Genomic DNA, 20909 nt, shown 5'->3' with positions numbered 1-20909 from the left:
AGGGCCCAGCCCCGGGGGCAGAGGACACTTATATCTGGAACTGAGTTCGAGTCTGGCAGAGCCTGCAGCATCAGTACTACATTCAAAACATGGACCCACATCAAGCATTCTTTGAATCCAAGGAAATTTCCTTTTAAAACACTAAATTTCTACCTCACCATTTGCTTCATGTAAGGCACAACACAAAACTGTGTTTTTATCTTTGTAAATTCAGTGGGTTTTATTGTGCTACCTTAACATAAAGCTATTGTTTTCACCATTTACCTGAAAGGATGAGGTAGGGTTTGGAATAATTTCATGAACCCAAGAATGGAACTGTAATTCCATGGCTTGATCCTAGAGATAAGCAGTATGAGGGATAAAATCCTCCAATTGAGGATAAGGAGGATGATAAGGTTGTGTAACTCTAGGGGTCTCAATTTCTCTGAATGTCCCTTTTTACATCTGCAAAAAAAAAAAAAAAAAAAAAAAAAAAAGAGGGGTATATAATAATAATCCCAACCTCATAAGGGATTCATCTTCAGAAGGATTGAATGGGACAATATGTGTAACACCCTTAGCACAGTGCCTGGCACACAGTTAGCTCTCAATAAATATAAGCCGTTGTCATTGCCATTATTGCCTACCTACATGTATGAGCCTTTTCAACATCTTTATCCTCCCCCTTTCCCCTGCAAGGTGCTTCCACCCAGAATTCTAACACTGTGGAGCCAGAGAAGCAGGTGGACAACACCGTGAAGATGGCTGGAGTAATCGCTGGTCTTCTCATGTTCATCATCATTCTCTTGGGCGTGATGCTCACCATCAAAAGGAGGTGAGTCTGGGTTGCTGTCCTGCTGACTATGGCGAGTGCAGGTGGCTACAACACTGTCACATGGCCAGGTCATTGCTCTGTTAATCACTTTCCAGCAAGGACCTATGGCTATGATTGCCGAGGTCCTGAAATACTTGGGCCAATTGTGGTTCCTCTTGTTGGTGGCTGAGGGCATGTGCTGCCTGCATTCTGTGTGGCCCTGAGATGGTCAGTTTCTTATGGGATAGTGATCCCTATGGTTTGGCCACCTTGATGTGCCCTGGGATTCTTTATATCATGAAAAGGTCTTCTCTAATTTCACTGCTCTGTTGTGATTGGTCATGTCATCAAAATAACGGGAAGCCCCAGGAACACAGATGAGCCCAGAAATGCAGATGCAGAAAAGTAATGCTTTGCTCTTCTCATCCTCTTTTACCCCTGATTTCCCTTTGGTCGAGCAGCAGCATTCCGGGCATGACTGGGATAAAGCTTTCAGTAGTGGAATAGTCTCAAGGGAAAGTTCCTTCCTTCCTCTGTGTCCCACAGAACCTTCCCAGCTGGATTGGGCTGCTTGTCACCTCTCAACAGGATGGCTCCCTGCACACATCTGGTCAACTAACACAGTGTTCTCCTATGGTGTGTGTTTCCTCTAGACTGTGTTGTTCATGGAAGCTAGGGTACAGATCCCTCCCTCATCCCCAAGATTCCTACATTGCCATCATGTTTATCAGCCACTGACAAGGGGAGGATAACGCAGTGGAAATTGCAAAGAGGGAAGGGAAATGTCCACCAGGAAAGTTGATCAACATTAGCTGTGACTGTGCCTGTAGTGCACTGGTTATCCCTCTAAACAGAGGGGCCTCCTGCCCACCTCTGCTTAACCCCTGCCTGGTACCACGTTTCCATGCTGACCATACACCTTCATGTCTTCTGAGCTTCAACACCATGGTCCCAACCTTGGCCTCCACCTTTCCACTCCCCCAATCTGCCAGAGCAAACCAATCATGTACCTACATTATAAGAATATGTCCTGCAAGTTTCCCTGCCCCCAATTTAAAGAGACTGTTACATTATTAAAAAAAAAAAAAAAAAAAAAAACAACAACACAAAAAAACTGCTTAATACCTTAGCCCGAAGCTCTGGATTTGGTTACTCAGAGAATTCAGGGCAAACCCAGTAATAAGGACCAGGGGCTTGCTTCCATCTGTAGAATAAAAAGTGCTCCTGAAATTCACTCCCCACAAAAACAAAGAGACAGATTGCCCCAAAGACAAGGTGGTCCAGCTTCTTCTTAAGGGGTCATCTGAATATATAAATGAAGAAAGTGAAACAAAACTAATACTAATTTCCCATTTTCAGCCATCAGTGAGTCAGAAATATCATGGTTTCCACTATACACGCCTTCTCTTAGCCATTGTGACACCAGAATGTCCCTGTGTCTCAGAAGGTTCTGTTCTCAGTGTCAGTGCCTGCTGTGCCAGAACCAGGACATCTTATTGGTAGGACCTTGCCCTTTTTTGACATCGTTTGTCTAAAAGGACCACTCTCTTCCTCAGGCTCCCAAGTGAATGACTGAAGAGTTAAGGTTCTCATCCAGCTGCTGATTTTGTGGTTGGAGAGGTTAGGGGAAGGGAAGGCACTATGTTAATATTGGGGAGCAAGATCCCCCAGAGGGTTAAGGACAGCACAACATTGTCATATTATTACCATCATCCTTAAAATGTGGCCGTATTGAATGTCTTGGTGATAAGTCAGCTGCTAGGTTTGATTCGGGGGAGGGGGGAGGCGATGGCGGGGGAGAAAGGGGGTAAGCACATTGCACTTACAAGATCATCATCATGTTTCTTAGAATCGCAGGCACATTGGAGGCTGGCATTGTCTACCTGGGAAAAGTAGCCAGTTTAATAGAATTGCATTTCTATTTGATAGACCTGCAGTGTTCTCATTCTTTGTCACTGATTTGTAAGTCAGATATGCTCCTCCAATTTTGCTCTTTCTAAAGCCTGGCTTATCCCACGTCACCATTGGCTGTGAGCTTGTGAAGAAATTTCACTTCCTTCCCAACAGCTATTTCTGAAACGTGTGACTTTTGGCGAGGGAGGAAAGGGCTTTCTGTTTCCTGGGTGAGAGCAAGTATAAAGGGAGTCCCTTTGTGTGTCTTTTACCTCTTCTGCATGTCTTCATCTTCCACCTCTATGAAAATCGTCCACCAGACCCAGCCAGCAGCTATCACATGATCACCATTTCTCCCCCAAGAGGCAAATTCCGGTGTTGTGGCCATGGGCAGAGATTGGGAGTTTGCCAATCAGCTTTTACATGTGCAGTGTCTTTTGGAGAAAATTCGTTTTGCTGAACTAGTTGATAATCATGTACTGATGAGCAAACGGGAAGGAAAGGGGAAGAGAGAAGAAAAGAGGAGAGAGGTAAAGAGGGAGAAAAAGAGAAATTAAGCCTAGCCAGGGGTCCTCAAACTACGGCCCGCAGGCCACACGCAGCCCGCCGAGGACATTTATCCGGCCCGCCGGGTGCCGCTGCCTGTCCTGCTTAGCAGCCGACTCATCCCGGGCCCACAGTGCGCATAGGAATTTGTTCATAGTTGTTTTTTTTTTAAACTATAGTCCGGCTCTCCAACGGTCTGAGGGACAGTGAACTGGCCCCCTGTTTAAAAAGTTTGAGGACCCCTGGATACTCTTTCCACTAACCTGCAATGTCTTCTCATGTCTAGAGATTTTCAAAGGCCAGTAAAGGGTTTTGTGGGCTCCTTTACCTCTTATGTGGAAAACTTCATTGCTGATTGAGTCTGTCACTAACTTACTGCTGACCAGAACACTGTCCACAGCAACCTAAAGTGTTGTTAAAGGAAAAGAAACCCCTAAGTAATAGGCAAATCATCACAACTCAGGATTCTGTATCAGCATTTCTTCAGTCCCATCTTGATCCACAGTTAGTTCCTGGATCCAGAAGTCAAACACCTGCTGCATCCTCTTCCTTGGCTCAGTCGAGGTCTTCTCCCTAACCTTCCTGGACATGGGTGTGGTGCTCCTGTTTTCTCTGCTCCTTGTGGGTCCAACTGGTTCAAAGTCTTCACCAAAGTTGTGGCCAAACATTTCCAGTATACCTAAGATGTTCCTAGATTCTTCCCCTGAAGTGCTCATCTTCTTTGGCCTTAGAGCGTCTTTGTCACTCTTCAAAGAGAGTTTTTCTCTTGCTGTTGTTTTCTTTTGTGATACTGAACTACACATCAGGCAGAGAATGGGTTACAGGTACAGGGGACCAGGGGAAGGACTTAATGAAAGAAGCTAAATCAATTACATTCAAAATGTAAGGGAAAAGAAAGAGAAAAGGGAGAGGAGAGGGGATATTTTGCTGTCGTTGCTTGCTTGTTTTGTAACAGGTAGAGGGGATCTTGAAAAATGAAAGGTTGCAGAAAGGATTATGAGATGGTGGGTGATTCAAACAGGGTTCCCTTACAGTTTGTAAAAGATGCAAATTAAAGTTTAGAATTCTTTTTGTATGCCTTTGGCTCTTTGGACTGGGTTTCTTTTAAAGCGGGACCCTATAGAGTCGGGGCTGCATGGAGATACACAGGACAAGTATTTCCATTTAGATGTGTGTGTGTGTGTGTCTATGGGCTAAATGGATAGATTGTTTAGTGGGTAGATAAATGGATGGTTGGATGGAGGAATGAATGGATGGGTTTATGTGCTAGATGGATTGGTAACTGGTCAACTAGATGGTTAAATAGACAATTTAGTCCTGTTTACATAGCATGAAACAAAAAGGGAAGCTGTGTCTCAAGTCAATCTTGCAAGCCAGCTGAAAATAAAATTTTGCAGTACATTATTTATTAAGTTTGGGTTTTGGTATTTTCCTAAGCACAGCTGTCTTCCTGCTCAGGATTTTTGGTCTCAGGCAATCTGTTACTTGCAATATCACTGTATCCTTGTAAATTTAGACCTTCAGTAAATCTCCTTTAAGCCTTACAGAAAACACACATATATATTGTGTTTTGGTCACAGAATAAAGAACTATAATCCCTGCCTGGAATACTTTGCCATTTAATTGGGAAAAGGTACTCAATTAATAAAAGATTGTCAGTTGTCATTCTGGAGTTGCCTTGATAGCACTGGCTTTTGGTAACAAAAAGGATAACTCAGAAAAGCTGTTTGGAAGTGGTGGTTGAAGGCTAAGGAAGCATGTTGTCATGAGGAGGTAGTCCAGGCAGAGGTGAGTTCTGAAGGTTAACAGCATAAAAGCCAGAGGGGCCAGAATGTGGAGTGCAGCCTGGGGCTGCTGACAGTGATGAAATCCTGGCTCAGGATGGAGGTCTTACAACTGGTCCAAAAATACACAAAACCTTAGACCTAGTGAAGAGTGACCTCTCAGAGCCTGAGATTCCTCAAATAAAAATGAAAATAATGCTCCATTATTGGGGCTGTGGGTAGGATTAAAAGAGACAAATACGTGGCATCTCAATGTCTGACTCACACATCTGTTTTCTTCCTTTCTCAAAAAAAGCACAGGTTAGTGGTCAAGAACATGAGCTTTAGAGCCATGTTTCATTCAAATCTGGTTACCAACTGAGTGACCTTAGGCAAGATATTTAACTTCTTTTGTCTCAGTTTCCCCATCTGTAATGTAGGGGGTGATAGTAATACTTACCTGCCAGGGTGGTTGTGAGGAATACATAATTTAATGCCTGATAACAGCCAAGAACAATGCCTGACTATATAATAGTGCTACTTAAGTATTTGTTTGTATTTTATTACTATTTTAATATTCCTAAAGAGGTGAACACTTTGTTCTTGGTCACCAGAGTGAGAAGCGGCAAACCTTATATTTGTGGATGAGGTCGGGTCATAAATTCCTCTTTATTGAGGCCTACTCTATTTCAGGTGTTTAGATTAATATAATCTATTGCTTTAGATTAATATAATTTGCTTATAATACTTTATATATCGTATATAATTTGAATATAATTTAGATTAATATAATTTAATGTTAATGCCCACAATGACTTTTGCGAATAGATAATTATTACCCTCAACCTTGAGGTGGAGAAACTGAGCTATTTAGTGACTTGCTTGAGGTCATCCATTAGCAAGTGGTAGTACTGGGATGCTAAGGCATAATATGTTTCCATACCTCAAAGATGTTTAAGTTGGTATTTACCCATGTCATTTATCTAGTTCAACTAATCTAAGAATCAGATTACGAAATGAAGGCACAGTATTCAAGTTGTAGTCTCTTCAGACTAAAGACTGGAATTCCTCTCTGTTAGTGCAATGCTCTTTCATGAAGTTTGAATTTTGCTCTGGTTATGTACTGCTGGGGCAGGCTGGAGCTCCTCACGCCATCTTGGGGCCTCTCCACATGGTCTCTCGCATGCTCTCCCCAGCATAACAACCTCAGAATACTTGGATTTTTTACATGGAGACTCAGGGTTCAAAGTGAGAGTTGCAAAGACCCAGAATGAGCTGCAAGGCTTCTTCTTGACCTATTCTAGAAAGTCCCAAAACATAACATCTATTACATTCTGTTGGTTAGATAAGGCCAGCTCTGATTCAATGTGGGGCAAGACAGTACACATAAGGTGTGAGCACTGGGAAGTGTGGATCACTGGGGAGCCATCTTGGCTACACAATTTCCTTGCTTCTGGCATGACCTTTATAAATAGAGACTGATGTGATTTGACCTGAAACAGAAAAGATAGAAGTCATTATGGTTTTCCTTTGATCATAGCAGCACTGTCATGTGGAAGAGTAATAGACTAGTTCCAGAAGGCCAGAGCAATCTGACCCAAGACTAAAATATCATAATCAACAGTGCTAGTTTTAGGTGACCCTAAGAAAGAACATTCAAACAACTGACATAGCCAATGTGAGATGTAGCTTCCTCTTATGAGTAGTGCGTTTTTCCATCATAGAAGTCTCTCTCATTTTTCCTTGCACCGAAAGTGTCTGATTCTCAGCAATGATGACTAGTAGAGAAACGTGCATCTCCTTGAGCTTAGGGATGCTGAAATACTATGTGCATTTCTAAGAATCAAGATTTTATATAAATCTAATTCTTGTTTATTTGTCTTTTCTTTTCCCCCTTTTTGGACATTTCCTTCATCTGACTGCCCATCAATATATAGAAGAAATGCTTATTCCTACTCCTATTACTTGTAAGTATTGACCCTGGGTTAACTTTACTTTGTGCCCTGTAAGGGAAACTGTAGCATGCATTTCCTGCACCAACCAAGTGTCTTTGGGTTTCTCATACTCACTTCTGTCTAAGCCATCTGTAGCCCCAGTTTTTATTTTGTGTAGATGTTTGCCATTTGAAAACACAGTCATTGTTCATGTCTATTATGTTTCTGCCATCTTGGATTTTTCACCCCCTATCTTTGGAGATGTGAAGGACTGTTTCTCTGTTGTCAGTGTAATTTTCTAGTTAAAAATCCTCAAATTCCAGCAAGAGATCAACCTAATCCTCCTGCAAGACTTGCGCACATAAAACAGACTCACAGTCTTAGCAACTTTGGATTCCATTTGTGTAGCGCTGGGGGCTTAAAGTTTAGGAAGAAATTCCTCAACTGCTTCCACTATTTCAGGAAGTCTACAGGAAATCATGACTTTATCTAGAAACAGCTTCACAGGTGACATCCAGAGTCTTTGCTTTGGGCTGGAAGTATCTCAGTTAGGTTTTAGCCTGAGTTATCTCATGCTATCACTGCATTTTGTTGGCTGATTGCCGGTTCATTTATTACCACACTTTCTAAATAATGATGATGATTTTTCTCATTATTAGACCATACCTTTTCAAAGCATGAGGATCAAGGAGAAATATCTCATAAATAGGTTCTTGGTAATATAAAATTAGAAAACCACTGAATTAGTCTCATATTCCTATTATGCATTTTCCATACCTTACAATTGAGGTCCAGAGAGGTATGTAAAATCACACTTTCAGTTATCAAAAGTATGGCATTCAATTTAGAATGCCTGGCTCCTAGTAAAGTATATTACCCATCATTCCATGTTGTCCTCCACCCGTGGGAAATTCAGCCTTGTGAGTGAGGCCATGTCTGTCAGTGCTCATCTGCCGGAGCCTTCACAGATGAAGATGGAGCTAAAAGCCCCTTCCAGCCACTCTGCCCAGTTCTTAGGGCCACAGGTCACTAGACCCATGCAATGAGCAGATAAGAGTCTGGTACTACTACCCTCGTGTTATCTAGAAATCAACAGAGCCCCACCAGCAATACTAGGAGTACCAAAGAACTTGCTTCCTTTGCTCATTCATTCACTTGACAAATAGACATTGAACATGCACATTATATTCCAGACACTGTGGCTGGAGAGGTGACCAGGACTTGGAGCCTCACCCTAACAGTGCTCAAGCCTACCTGAGAGACCAGCATAACATCAAATACTTGACACATCAACTGAGAAGTGTCTATGTGCACTGTGGTATAAGAGCACTTGGTTGGGTGACTCATTGTTTAATGGGTCAGGGATAGTTATCAGTGTTTTTAGAGACAGGTTTACCCAATACTGGAGAAATAAGAATTCTGAGCATCTGCAAAGGGATAGGGGTATGACACAATCCTGGAATTATGCAGCTCTGGGTTCAAGTCCCATCTCTATGGTAGGAGAGATAACCAGGGCTTTAGCTCACCAATTAAGCAGCCTTGAGAAAATTTTCTGAACTCTTTGAGCTTCCTTCTTCTTAGCTCTAAAGTAGGGTCAATATGCCTAACTCATAGAATTACCTTGAAAAGGGAATGAGATGATTTTGTAAAGTGCTTATCAAAAAGTTGCCACTCACAAAATGTTGCTTTCTTTCTTTCCCCTTTCAGAAATTGTAAGGGTTCAGGGCACATGTCACAGTGGCCCCTGAGAGCTCCTTGATCTTCCAGGGGTTCTTATGGCATAGATGTTCCACAGTCTTTGTGGGCGTGCAGTGACCTATAATAACCTCCGGGCACCTCACCCTTTCCGTCTCTTAGCCAGCGTACATGTCTTTGGATGCCCATTTCCTAGCATGCATTGATTGTGCTGGGCACCCTGATGAAATCAAAGATGAACAGTTTGGGAGTGTAGGAGATAAATATACAGGTACTTGTAATTCAAGGTATAAGGATAACGAAAAGCCCTTCAATTGGTGCAGACTTGGAGTTCTGAGTCACAGATCCTAGAATGTGAAACTCATGCCAGCCCATGGTGAAATGTTCAGAGGAAGAGAATACCTGGGAAAGCCGACAGAGAAGCAGGAAGAGAGCAATAAGAACCATGAGGAGAAGGCCGTTGCAGGAGGAGAGGTTGACAGTAGCAGAGTTGCTGCAGATAGATGGAACTGGAGGGAGTGGGCATAGCCCTGACATTTGGCCATCAGTAGTCACTCGTACAAGTCATGAGGTAGAGTTGAGAAAGGAAGCCAGCCTGTCTGGGGCCCATGAAGAGAAGTACTGATTTTTAACCAAAGGCCCTAAAATAGTGGAGAAATGTAAGATTAGCCACTTGAAGGATCAGAAAGTCCTGGGCATGTGTGTACATAAAGTCAAGGAGCTTGTGCAGAAGATGCTGGAGGTTGGATGGCTACAGAAGGGGAGACTGGAGGCAAAGTGTTTGGGGACAGGGAGCAGCCTTAAAGGGGAGGAGGGGCAAGTCTTGTGAGACCGTAGGATTGAGAGGTACATGTGGATAGAGAAGAGAGAACAAAAAAGAAATGATGACCTCCATGAGCTCCAAATTCCAAACCCCACTCCGCCAAGTCTTAGTATAAATGCTGAATGGGTGCTTTAAACCCTCTCTACTCCAAGTGTGGGCCATAGACCAGCAACATTAACATCACCCAGGACCTCCTGGGAGTACCTCGGGTCCCTGCTTGGACCTCCTGGGTGAGAACCTGCATGGTAGCAAGATCCCCGGTGACTCATGTGCATGTTCAAGTTTGAGAAGCACTGACGTAACCAGTCTCAGTTGTCTCATCTATAAGATAAGAAAAATAATAATCTTCTCCCAGGGGTTGTATGATGGGGGGGGGAGGGAGAGAAGGGTATTGGGTTCCTCTAAAAGTTCAAAATTAATCCATGAAAGAGAAAGCCTCCAACACCCTTTGGTTGAACAACTTTTTTCCCATAAAATCCATGTTTATTCATTCAACAAATATGTGTGGGGTACCCACTTGTGTGCCAGGCACTGGTCAAGGTTTCAGGATATATAAGCAAAACAAACAAAAATCACATGGAGCTTTATAGTGGAGTTGATAGAAAATAAACAGCATGTATAAGGAAATGAGTGATATAGAAGTTATGTGATGGTCCAGAGAGCTAAAGAGAAAAATAGATAAACCAGGAAAAGAGGTTATAACATGTGGGTGGGGAAGAAGTCAGGGAATGTCTTTTTCATCAAAGACCCTCACAGGTCCCCCCATTGAAAGTTCCCATACACAAGAACAGGGGTTCCCAAACTTTTTCTGCAAGTAAATATTTTTGGCTTTGCAGGCTCAAACTGTCTCCATTGCATCTACTCAGTGCTGACATCATAACATGAAAGTGGCCATAAACAATGAAATGAATGAGCATGGATTTATTCCAAAAAAGTTTATTTTAAAAAATCAGACAGTGGGCCAGATTTATGCTGAGGGCCTTAGTTTGCCAATCTCTGTCCTAGACTTTTGAGATACAGACAGGATGAAGTTCAAGATTTATCCTGTTTCATTGAGCTCTAAATGAGCTGCACCTTGAGTTTGCTGTTGCAGACACAAAGGTGAATGCAGCACACCTGAACCAGCCTAGAAAGGGGGAAGGGGTTGAAAAGAATTACCCGCTGGCAGCTACCATGTGCCAGGCCCCCCCTAATGCTTACAAGCCCTTCAAGATACGTGCTATTGTGTTGAGTATATTTAGACATTAAGACTGAGGTTTGAGGACCTGTATACATCCCACAGCCAGGATGTGACAGGGGTAGGGTTTTAACCCAGGACCACATACCCCCAAGTCATACTCATCCTTTTCACCAACCCTTATTCTTCAGGGAAGGAAGGGATTCCTGCCTGGACTGTGTGCTAGGAGAGCCCTTGGCCAGGCTGTGGGACACCCAGGATTTAGATGCCAGTCTGGCTGCCTGGAGAGCTTCAGTTCTGAGCATGAACATCAGCACCTTGCTAGGGATGAGAAGTGGTAGCTATTCCTGGCTAGCAAAGAAACCATTGGGGCAATCCTGCCTTTGCAGTCCTCAGGATTTGCCACATGGTCAGAGCTGAAAGTATTGGGCGGCCAGATCAGGGGTATCAAGGGGTTACAGTGAGGGGAGCTTTAATGAGCAAAATAAAGACAGCCACAGACAGAAGGGCCTGGGACCCAGGGCCACAGGAGAGTCTAGAACAGGAGCCTTCCTTGTCTAGTGCACACACCAGAAAAGGAGAATAATGTGGGTTTGGATGCCAGGCCTACATCACAATTCTAGGTCTGCCTCTTCTTCCTTCAAATTGTTCTGACCTTGAACAATCATGGAACCACTCTGAGCCTCAGTTTCTTCATCTGAAAAATGGTGATGACCACCATGACTTACTTTCCAGCATTTTCACGGGGGGCAATAAGAGAGGGGGAATGTAGTGTGGCCAACACAAAGGCGGTATTTTATAAATAGCAGCTATTATTCCTCACCGTCTGAGCTGACAGAAATGCTCCTCCAGAAGTCCTCCTGGCCTTTCCTGTGTTCACAGGTTAATTTACCCCAAGGTCTGTGATGGGCGCAGTCATTGTTTCGAGCAGAGACATGTTAGTGTAGACGCTCGTGTAAAAGCACTAAGACATTTTCCAGCTGTTCTGGCGGAGAGAGCACTAACCTGAGGCACTTAGCCTTGGATGGGGCTTTGCGCAGGTGCACAGAGGCAGAAAACAGTGATCTGGGCTCGTCCCTGTCTGCGGACACACTGGGACTCTTAGGCTTTTCCCATATTCTTCCTCTTTCTCCACATTTCCACATATTAAAATCCAACATCTATTCTTCAAGGTCCAGATCAAACTCTGGCTCCTACAGGAAGTCTTCCCTGATTCTCTCCACCTGGGAGAACGGCCTTTTCTCCAAACTCTCGCTGCGGTTACTTTGTTCTCACAGGCGGGAGCAAACATGTTTTAAGAATGTTTCTTGTTCATTGGGGTGTTTCCCATGGTGCCCCTAACACACACAGTGAACTCCTAGAAAGTGTGTGTGGATGAATGAAAGAACAAGATGAAATTAAAAGGTAAAACAGCGACAGTCACTAGGGAGATGATCTGTTCTTAAAAAGAAAACAAAGAGCAACCACTTTCAGGTAACTCCAGACCTTGTACCTTCCTTATTTCTGGGGCTTTCAGGAAACTTTCCCCTGTTTAGCATTGGTGACCTGGACAAGCCACTCATTTTTTCTGAGTTTCAGTTTCCTAATATGTAAAGTGGAGATTTTAAAATGCGTAGCTCACCCTAGCTGGTTTGGCTCAGTGGATAGAGCATCGGCCCGCGGACTAAAGGATCCCAGGTTCAATTCTGGTCCAAGGCGCATACCTACCTGGGTGGTAGGCTCTCTTCCTGGGTCTGGTCAGGACGTGTGCAGGAGGCAACCAGTCAATGTGTCTCTCTCACATTGATGTCTCCCTCTCTCTGTCTCTCCTACTTCCTTCCACTCTCTAAAAATCAATGGAGAAATATTCTTGGGTGAGGATTAACCAAAAAATGCATATCTCATAGAGATCTTGCAAGGATTCAATGAGGTAATGTTTGGGAAATGTCTAGCACAATAGTAGGTCTTCAACCAAAGGAAGAAACTGCCTCCTTTTCTCAGATGCACACAGATTTGCACATTAAAATTACAAGTCAAATATCATTGCCTCGATGCATTTAAAGAGGAATTTAAAATGATTATATCAAAAGATACTCAAAAAGCATTTTATGTGATTCATCAGCCACTTCAAATAAAAATGAAAAGAAAATAGGAATAAAAGAAAACTATTTAAAAATGAGAAGTATCAATTACCAAAAGCTAACAGCAAACATGCTGGCAGGTGAAAAATATAAAGCATTACCAGGAAGGCAAGTCAGGATGCCTGTCTTCCTTCTACTATTCTGCCAAGGGGAAGACTGTGGTGAGAATTCTGATTCCTGGGCCCCACCCTTTGGGGGTGAGGCCTGGGGATATGCATTCTAACCCACTTCTCAGATGATTGTTTTGCATGACAACTCTGAGAACAACCCCTCTCTCCTGATATCCTCACATCACCCCGATGTAACTGTCCCTCCCTTGCACTTTGCACCTACGGTGCCCTCTTCCTGGCACACCTATCCACCTTCTGTGCCTAGAAAAGTCCAATACCTTTAAAAAGGGAAAATGGGCCCAGCTAGTGTAACTCAGTGGTTGAGCGTCGACCTATGAATCAGGAGTCACGGTTTGATTCCCTGTCAGGGCATATGCCCAGGTTGCAGGCTCAATCCCCAGTAGGGGGAGTACAGGAGGCAGCCAATCAGTGATTCTCTCTCATTATTGATGTTTCTATCTCTCCCTCTACCTTCCTCTCCGAAATCCATAAGAAGATCCTATAAGAGAGGAATATGAGAGGAATAATAATAAGAGAGGAATATGATAATTATCCGTTATGCCCTGAGGCGTAATGACCAAATGAGTATAACGACCGGATCACGGATCTGCAGGAGGATGGGGAAGCGAACTACAAGTGGGCAGGCGGCAGAGAGCTACAGGACAGGACAGGGCAACAAGCTATGAGGGGTGGGGCAGCAGGCAGAGAGCTACAGGAGGGCAGCAGCGACCTACTGGCGCACGGATTCGTGCGCAGGGCTACTAGTATTTAAATAATAATAATAAACAGCCCTAACCAGTTTGGCTCAGTGGATAGAGCATCGGCCTGCGGACTGAAAGGTCCCAGGTTCGATTCCGGTCAAGGGCATGTACCTTGGTTGCGGGCACATCTCCAGTAGGAGGTGTGGTAGGAGGCGGCTGATCAATGTTTCTCTCTCATCGATGTTTCTACCTCTCTATCTCTCTCCATTCCTCTCTGTAAAAAATCAAGAAAATATGTTAAACAAAAAACAAAAAATAATAATAAACAAACAAAAAGAGGAAAGTGGTATTCTCCTATTTAGGTAGCCATGCCCAACTCCCACATAGTCCTGGGCTCATATTTTTGTTCTTGCCTTCCCCTTTCATCCATTCACCCATTGACTCACTGGTTCAGGAACCTTCTGTGGATTATAATGCCCTTGGTGTGTTGCACGTCTGTCTCCTTGTCGAGGAGGACTGTGTATTCCTCATCATCCGTTTCCCAGTGACTAGCTTGGTGCCCAGAACAAATCAGGCATCATTAGATTGTGTTGTTGACATGAACGAATACACACACAGATGAGCATACGTGTGAGGTGGCTGCCCCCATTTTGTTTTCTCCCCCATGGAGTTATATTTTTCCATTCTCTGGAAGTTAGTTCATATGCATTTTTACTTATTTTGGCATGAAGTGACAGCACAGCTTTCAGACCACCTATTTTGTAATTGTATTTTGGTTTTAGGTTTCAAAATGTACTCACATGTCACAATTATAAATGTATAAAATTAATGAATACTGCTGGAACAAGATAGATATGAATGCACTGGGTACATCCTGTGTACAGATAGACCTGGAGAGGGGTGTGCCTGAATGGTGCTTTACTGTTTACTCTATTGAAGTAGAGTCTAAACACATCAGTCATGAGCACCAAACAGAGCAAATCTCCAAGGCAGAATCTGTCACCCTAATCAGGGGAATACAAATGAGCATTTCCCCTCCAAAGGTGGTGAAAATGTTTCTACTTAAGTTCTGATACTAAGCAGGTATTAAGGATGTCCTGAGGCTTAGAAAGGTCTGCCTATGATCCCAAATGCTTCTATTCTGTGCATGCATTTGAACTTTGTAAAGAAGGTGTAAAAGGAGAGTGAGGGGGGAGGGGTTCTCTGTTGACAGAGAGGGGTGACCTGTGGTGGACGCTGTGATGTGCTGCTTAGCTCCCCATGCAAGAATGAAGGTTACCCTCCTTGCTGCTGGCAGTCAGCTCTTGGCTAAAGCCCCCTTCTGGACCACTCGCCCTCCCAAGCTGCCTCGTCCAAGGTCATCTATATATTCTGTCAACACAGGGGTGGAAAAGTCACCCCTGCTTTAGAACTTTCCTTGGGGTTGGCTCAAGTCGTCACTTCAAATGCATCACCATTCAGCTTCCCCTTCTGCCCACTTTTTCCTTCCCCTCCCCTTCTATTCTCTTCCCTTCCGCGTATGTTGACCCCAGAAGTTCCTCCTAATTCATTTCCCACTTGTCAATCTTTGTCTCAGCCTCTAGTTCTCAGGGAACACACCTGTGACACTCTCTTTGGCTTTTCTTCATTTGGGCCCCTAGAAACAAGTGGATTTGAGCATTGAGGTATGCACCTCCCCTGAACACGCACACTTCATTGCCTGTGGACACTGTACACCAACTAGTTGGAGTCACCTCTGTGTTGCCCACTGATGATCAATACACTCTACAAAGTCCTCCCTTGGGCAGTCATTCATTCATAGGCATTTTTTTCTCACCTGTGCCCATGCTGGGCACAAGGGCTGTGCCCATCTTCACTCATAGCTTCTGCCTGGGGGAGCTCCTGGAGTAGCACAGAAGAGATTGTAGTGAGATCTCTGTGCCGCCAGCCAGAGCAGTTTCCAAGAGCCTCGGCCCGAGTGTCCTTAGCAGTGGGTCATCAGGGCAGGACTGGGTTTCATGCTGAAAGCGCTTGCCTCCAGCAAGCATCCCCCAAGTGGGAGTGACTCTGGCAGCTAGGAGAGGATTCTGAGATGCACAAATGGGAAGATGCCTAAGTGCTCAGCATTGTGCTTTTAATGGAAGGAAGTGCTTTAGTTAAGCTCTGCAGTGATGAGGATGATAACGATTACATCGTTTGTACTATATGCCGCTTTATCTCTTCCAAAGTGATTTCCCGCCGATTACCTAGTTGTCTGGTTGGGCTTGGAGGTACTTAGCAAGATATTACTACATAGATGACTGTGCCGTACGGGAGAGAGCCTGGGCATTCCAGCCCCACAGTTTTAGTTAAGTTGCTTAACTCCACCCTCACGTCAGTTTCTCATACGTAAAATGGGGGTAATAACGCTGCACTTCAGAACAGCTGCGATGTTTCAGTGGCACACCCTTTCATAATAAGCATTCACTGAGCAATTTCTTGGTGCTACACACCAAGCTAGGTGTTACGTATTTAGGGAGAAATATCCTTCTCTCAAGGAGGTCAAAGGCAACTTGGACGTGTTAACAAATAGTTGTAAAGTAATGTTATAAATACATGAAAGAGGAGCAGTGATGCCATAACAAAGGGGGGAAGTTGGATTCTGTGTTGAGGAAAGATCCCACCTGCTAAGGTCCTGACAGGGTGCCTGGTATAAGCCAGATGCAAGATGTTTCCCTAAAGAAATGACATAGTCACCCCTTTTCTTTCTGGCTTCACTGTCTTAAAAAAAAACACACACACACATTCTCTCTCTCTCTCTCTCTCTCTCTCTCTCTCTCTCTCTCACACACACACACACACACACACACACACACACACACACACACACCAAGGGAAGGAGGAAGTCTGAATCCCATGTGTACCACCTACCAGCAATGACTCCTAAGCTCCCTGAGTTTTCTATTTCCCATCTGTAAAATAGGAATGATAGTGCTCAATTCATGGGATTGGTGTAATAAATTAAATAATATAATGCAGGTGCCAGGAGAATTGTTGTCATTCATTAAATGCTAGAGCTGAGTGAGAACACAGCAGCAGTTGGGTGTGCTGAGGGATGTGGGGTAGTAGAGGTTGCAACTACCAAACTGAGTGACAGGGAAGAATTTGTCAAGTAGAATGAAGTAGGACAACTGAGATGGTGATTCTTAAACTTTACCAATTTCCTTCTCTGAGCAATCCGGTAGGGCACCCCTCATCCTGGCATCCAACCTGCTGACAGCAACGAGGTGATCAGCGAGAGTTAACTAATGATTCTTGAGAGAACCACAGGGTAGTCAATGGCACTGTCACACAGAAAGGCTGTAGGCCAGTAGGTAGAAAAAAAGGTAGTGGTTGAAGGGTTGCCATGGTTGTGTCTAAATGAGGGGTGTAGGGGACAGGCTTGTCTTTTGTAATGTGCCTGCCAAAACCTGCCTTAGAAGAGACATGATTCTGCACAGGCCCAGTGAGAATCCTTCCTCCTTCCTGGGGACGGAGCTCAGAGCAGTTGCTGTATGTTTGCAGAGGGCAGACAGGTAAATGGGATTGTAAGCTACAACCTATAAAGAACTGGAGGATGGGTTGGATTAGTCTTAACTGATGCCTAGACATTTTAAAGTTCCCTGGGAATTGAGAATCACCCATCCATCTGGGCAAGTTTGAGAAGCTAGCTAGGGTCATGGCACGTAGGTATTTGGAAGATTAGCTTGAGGACTCCATCTGGCCACGTAACCCTCAGTTAAGAATTTGGTCTCATGGCATCATCCAATAGATACATCTTTGGTTTGGATGATGGAACCTGAGTTTGGAGGGCAGAGTCCATCGCAGATAGAATGCTATTTGACAGCACCATTTCCTTCCCTTAAATATTGAAGTAGATAATTCTTATGCTGTTAGTAAATGTGGAGAGGCCATGTAATGAATAGCAAAAATGCCCCAGGCTCATTTTAAAATAGTATTTAATTTCTCATAACAATCACTCCCCATAGTGGTGTTGGTTCCCTGTGAGGAGTAAAGACCCCTCAGCCACGATCAATCTCCTGAGAAATATCTGCTCATAAGCATTCTCTTCATCAATGAACCCTCAAGGGTCCAATGCTTCTGTTTATGAATGAAGTCTCCTTTTAAGCAGAATAAGAAAACATTGGCTGAGCTTCTTTCTGGAGCACTTTTTCATTCCAATGGCTCAGGACGACTGTGCAGAGAATATCCTAAGAGGCTGGGAATTTGTGTATATTGCAACCACCCACGTTAAGTGGAAGAATTGAAAGATTAGTGTGGTCATTACCCTGTTTTTAATGGGAGACTTGACTTTTGTAAGAGTGAAAATATGGTTTTATTAAGGTTATAAACCAAATTGAGCCTCGAGACTAAAGAAGGCTTGTTTTGTTTTGGAAAACAGCTTAACGACAATGCACTATTTTGGGAAATGGAGAAAAGCTAAGACAATCTGTGTTTTATCTTATCCCCTCTTTCTCATGCCATTTATGATTTGGACATCTACCGCCAAGGAGACAACTTCCGATGAAAAATCTAAGCTCAGATATGATTGATAAGGGATTTTATGGCACACTTTTGTCTTTGCTTTATTCAGCAATGCTATGGAAATGTGGAATCTAAGGGTTTTCCAGGAGATTGTGGCTGACTCTAAGCGTATGCATCTACTATATATATTACCAAGCAGTGTTTCTTCAGCCTTCTAGGCTGGGTGCAATTTGCTCAATAAATTATACTTCTGCAATCTCACCTCCCACTTCTTAATGGTATTAAACTGTGCCTGTGCCTTGACTCTGAAGGGCGAAGAAAACAATACTCAATAGTGCGAAGTAGGATTGTAGTAAAAGGAGCATGGACTCCTGCATTTGGGTTGGAATCCCAGACTCTGCTGCTTTCTAACCTAACTTCTTGAGCTTCAGTTTCCTCTGTGAATGAGGGACAGTTGTACCAAATGTGCAGGCTGCTATGGCATTTGCCAGATTACTTAAGATAATGTAATGCATACCTAACATGGAGCTCCATGTCTACAGCACAGTAGGTGCTCAAAACATTGTAGTTATTATTATTGTGCTTTATGTTTTACTAGAGGTCTGATGCATGAAATTCGTGCAAGAGTAGGCCTTCCTTCTTCCAGCTGCTGGCACCGGCTTCCCTCTGGCACCCAGAACCGGACTTCCCTCGCAGCCCTGGCTTCATCCAGATGGTCGTCTGGAAGGGCATCCAGTCTAATTAGCATATTACGCTTTTATTATTATAGATAGTACTATGTCTACTTGTGTTTTGCAGTTTACAAAGCACTTACATATAGATACCTCATGAAATCAGCAAGTCGCTCCAATGAGGTAGTATTTTAAATGTAAGGCAATAAAAGCTCATCAAATTGGCCAGGGGCACAGGCTAAGTGTAAAAAGAGATCCATGGAACAGAGAGTTGCTGATTCCTAGGGCTGTGTTCTTGTCATGAACTGAGAAGAAGGTGTGACAGGATTCTGAAGGAGCTACTTTAGCAAAACTAACGATTATACCCTCTGAGATCAGGTAGACTATGTGATGAGTAAGGTTCAAAGGCGGTCCCTACCTGAATGTTTTACCATTGCCCCAAATTATAATAAAGGAGAGAAAAAAACTATACCAACCATTTTACTATTTTTTAATATATTTTTATTGATTTCAGAGAGGAAGGGGGAGGGAGAGAGAGATAGAAACATCAATGATGAGAGAGAAGCATTGATCAGCTGCCTCCTACACACCCCACACTGGGGATCAAATCCGCAGCCTGGGCACATGCTTTGACCAGGAATTGAACTGTGACCTCCTGGTTCATAAGTCAACGCTCAACCACTGAGCCATGCCACTTTATTCCTTTAAATGCAATCACTACATAAATAGGACAACAATCAAACAAGAACAGAGATCATTCATCTTTTTACAATTATATGAAATTGTTATAATCTTTATTGGAGCATAATCTTTTGTCCCTTAACATGTTTTTGTTTCTGGTGTCTTATAAATAGGGTAGTGCCATGGAGAGGATTTCATTCACAGTCAGCCATATCAGACATAGCGAATAACTATTAAAAGTGCACCCAGGTGATGATGATGTTTAACATGACAACAGGTGTTATCAGCTTGCATTTTCGGGGGAGCTGAGGTTTGAAGGCTTCCTCTCGTTTCACTTTCAAAATAAATGTGCAATGGCATTTTTAGAATCAGCTTGTTGGTATCTGCAAGAAAGAAGCCCTGCTGGGTTTTGATTGGGCTCGCATTGAATCAGCAGATCAATGTGGTGAGAATCGATGACTTAACATCCAGTCCTCTGGTCTAGGACATGGTTTGTCTCTTCGTTGGCATGGGTCAGCTTTGATTTCTTTCAGCATTCTCTTGCAGTTTTCTGCATGCAGGTCCCATGCATGTTTGGGAGGACTGATATCTGAATGTTCTATTTTCCTTCATGCTTTGTAAATGGCTATTTCCCCCCATATTCTGATTGTTCATTGTTAATACATAGAAATGACACTGGTTATTGTATATTTTAAAAAATAAATGTACTTGGAACCAAAAAATAAGGCAAGAAAAGAGGTCTCAGATGGAGAAAAAGGACCGTTGCATGAAAAATGGATTAGGTTAACTAACCCAGGCCAGATGCTTAGCAAAGTGCCCAGTATGGGCTCAAAAGGTTCATTCCTATCTGTTTTGCCTTCTTTTATTTTGTGGTGCTCTAAAAGCTGGGCTCTATTCCTTGAGTGGACGTTATGGAGCTTAAGACTGTGTGATAATTAAAATGTTAAGATTTGGTTTTAGGCAGGTCTAAGTTTGGATGTTGGCTCTCCCATAAACTAGCTATATGGTCCTGAGCATAAGTATCTCTCACCTCTCTAGTCTTCAGTTTCCTACACGGGGAAGTGGGGATGACACATGTTAAGGTTATAACTTGACCATGTCCCAGTGGCTATCCCCTAGCAAATGCCCAATGCGCATTAGCTATTCTTGCTGTTGCTTATGTTGTTGTTGTTAAGTTATAAGGAGGAGGAGTCAAAGGAAGTATAAAGAAGAACTTTCTAACAATGCTTGTCTGACAATAGAACAAGTTGAATGTGAGCTAGTGAGCCTCCCGTCATGGGAGAATGGACCACCCCCTAAGTAGGATGCTACAAGGGAGTCAGGCTTCCCTGAGCTGTCCCTTGCATTGAGGCACTGTAATTTCCTCCCAAAGCATTAGAAGCAAGTGGCAGCCACAGGTCTCCCCAGTCATCTATCACCTAAGACACTTGACCTACAGACACAAAGAGCGTGAAACAGTAGACAGAAATGGTATCCATGAAAACACAAACGCAGACCCGACTTATCTTTCCATCAGCTGC

General features: G+C 43.5%; 1 protein-coding gene across 19 annotated transcripts in view; it reads left to right on the top strand.

The window, feature by feature from the left end:
* The window catches only part of PTPRT (protein tyrosine phosphatase receptor type T), a gene marked incomplete at its 3' end in the record, with an annotated part of 976718 nt that overhangs the window by 825183 nt on the left and 130626 nt on the right, over positions 1-20909 (top strand). For 9 of the 19 annotated variants that reach the window (XM_080686645.1, XM_080686641.1, XM_080686644.1 and 6 more), the window contains 2 exons: positions 679-814; positions 6933-6962. In XM_080686645.1, coding sequence (XP_080542771.1) covers positions 679-814; positions 6933-6962 — 166 coding nt within the window. Of the gene's footprint in view, positions 1-678; positions 815-6932; positions 6965-20909 lie in introns of all 19 variants that reach the window. The other 10 variants (XM_080686655.1, XM_080686649.1, XM_080686656.1 and 7 more) reach the window with 3 other exon arrangements.

Source organism: Plecotus auritus (genome assembly GCF_963455305.1).
Source record: "Plecotus auritus genome assembly, chromosome: 8".
NCBI lineage: Eukaryota > Metazoa > Chordata > Mammalia > Chiroptera > Vespertilionidae > Plecotus > Plecotus auritus.
The sequence above is the reverse complement of the archived record's forward strand: the minus strand, read 5'-3'. Positions and strand labels throughout refer to the sequence as shown.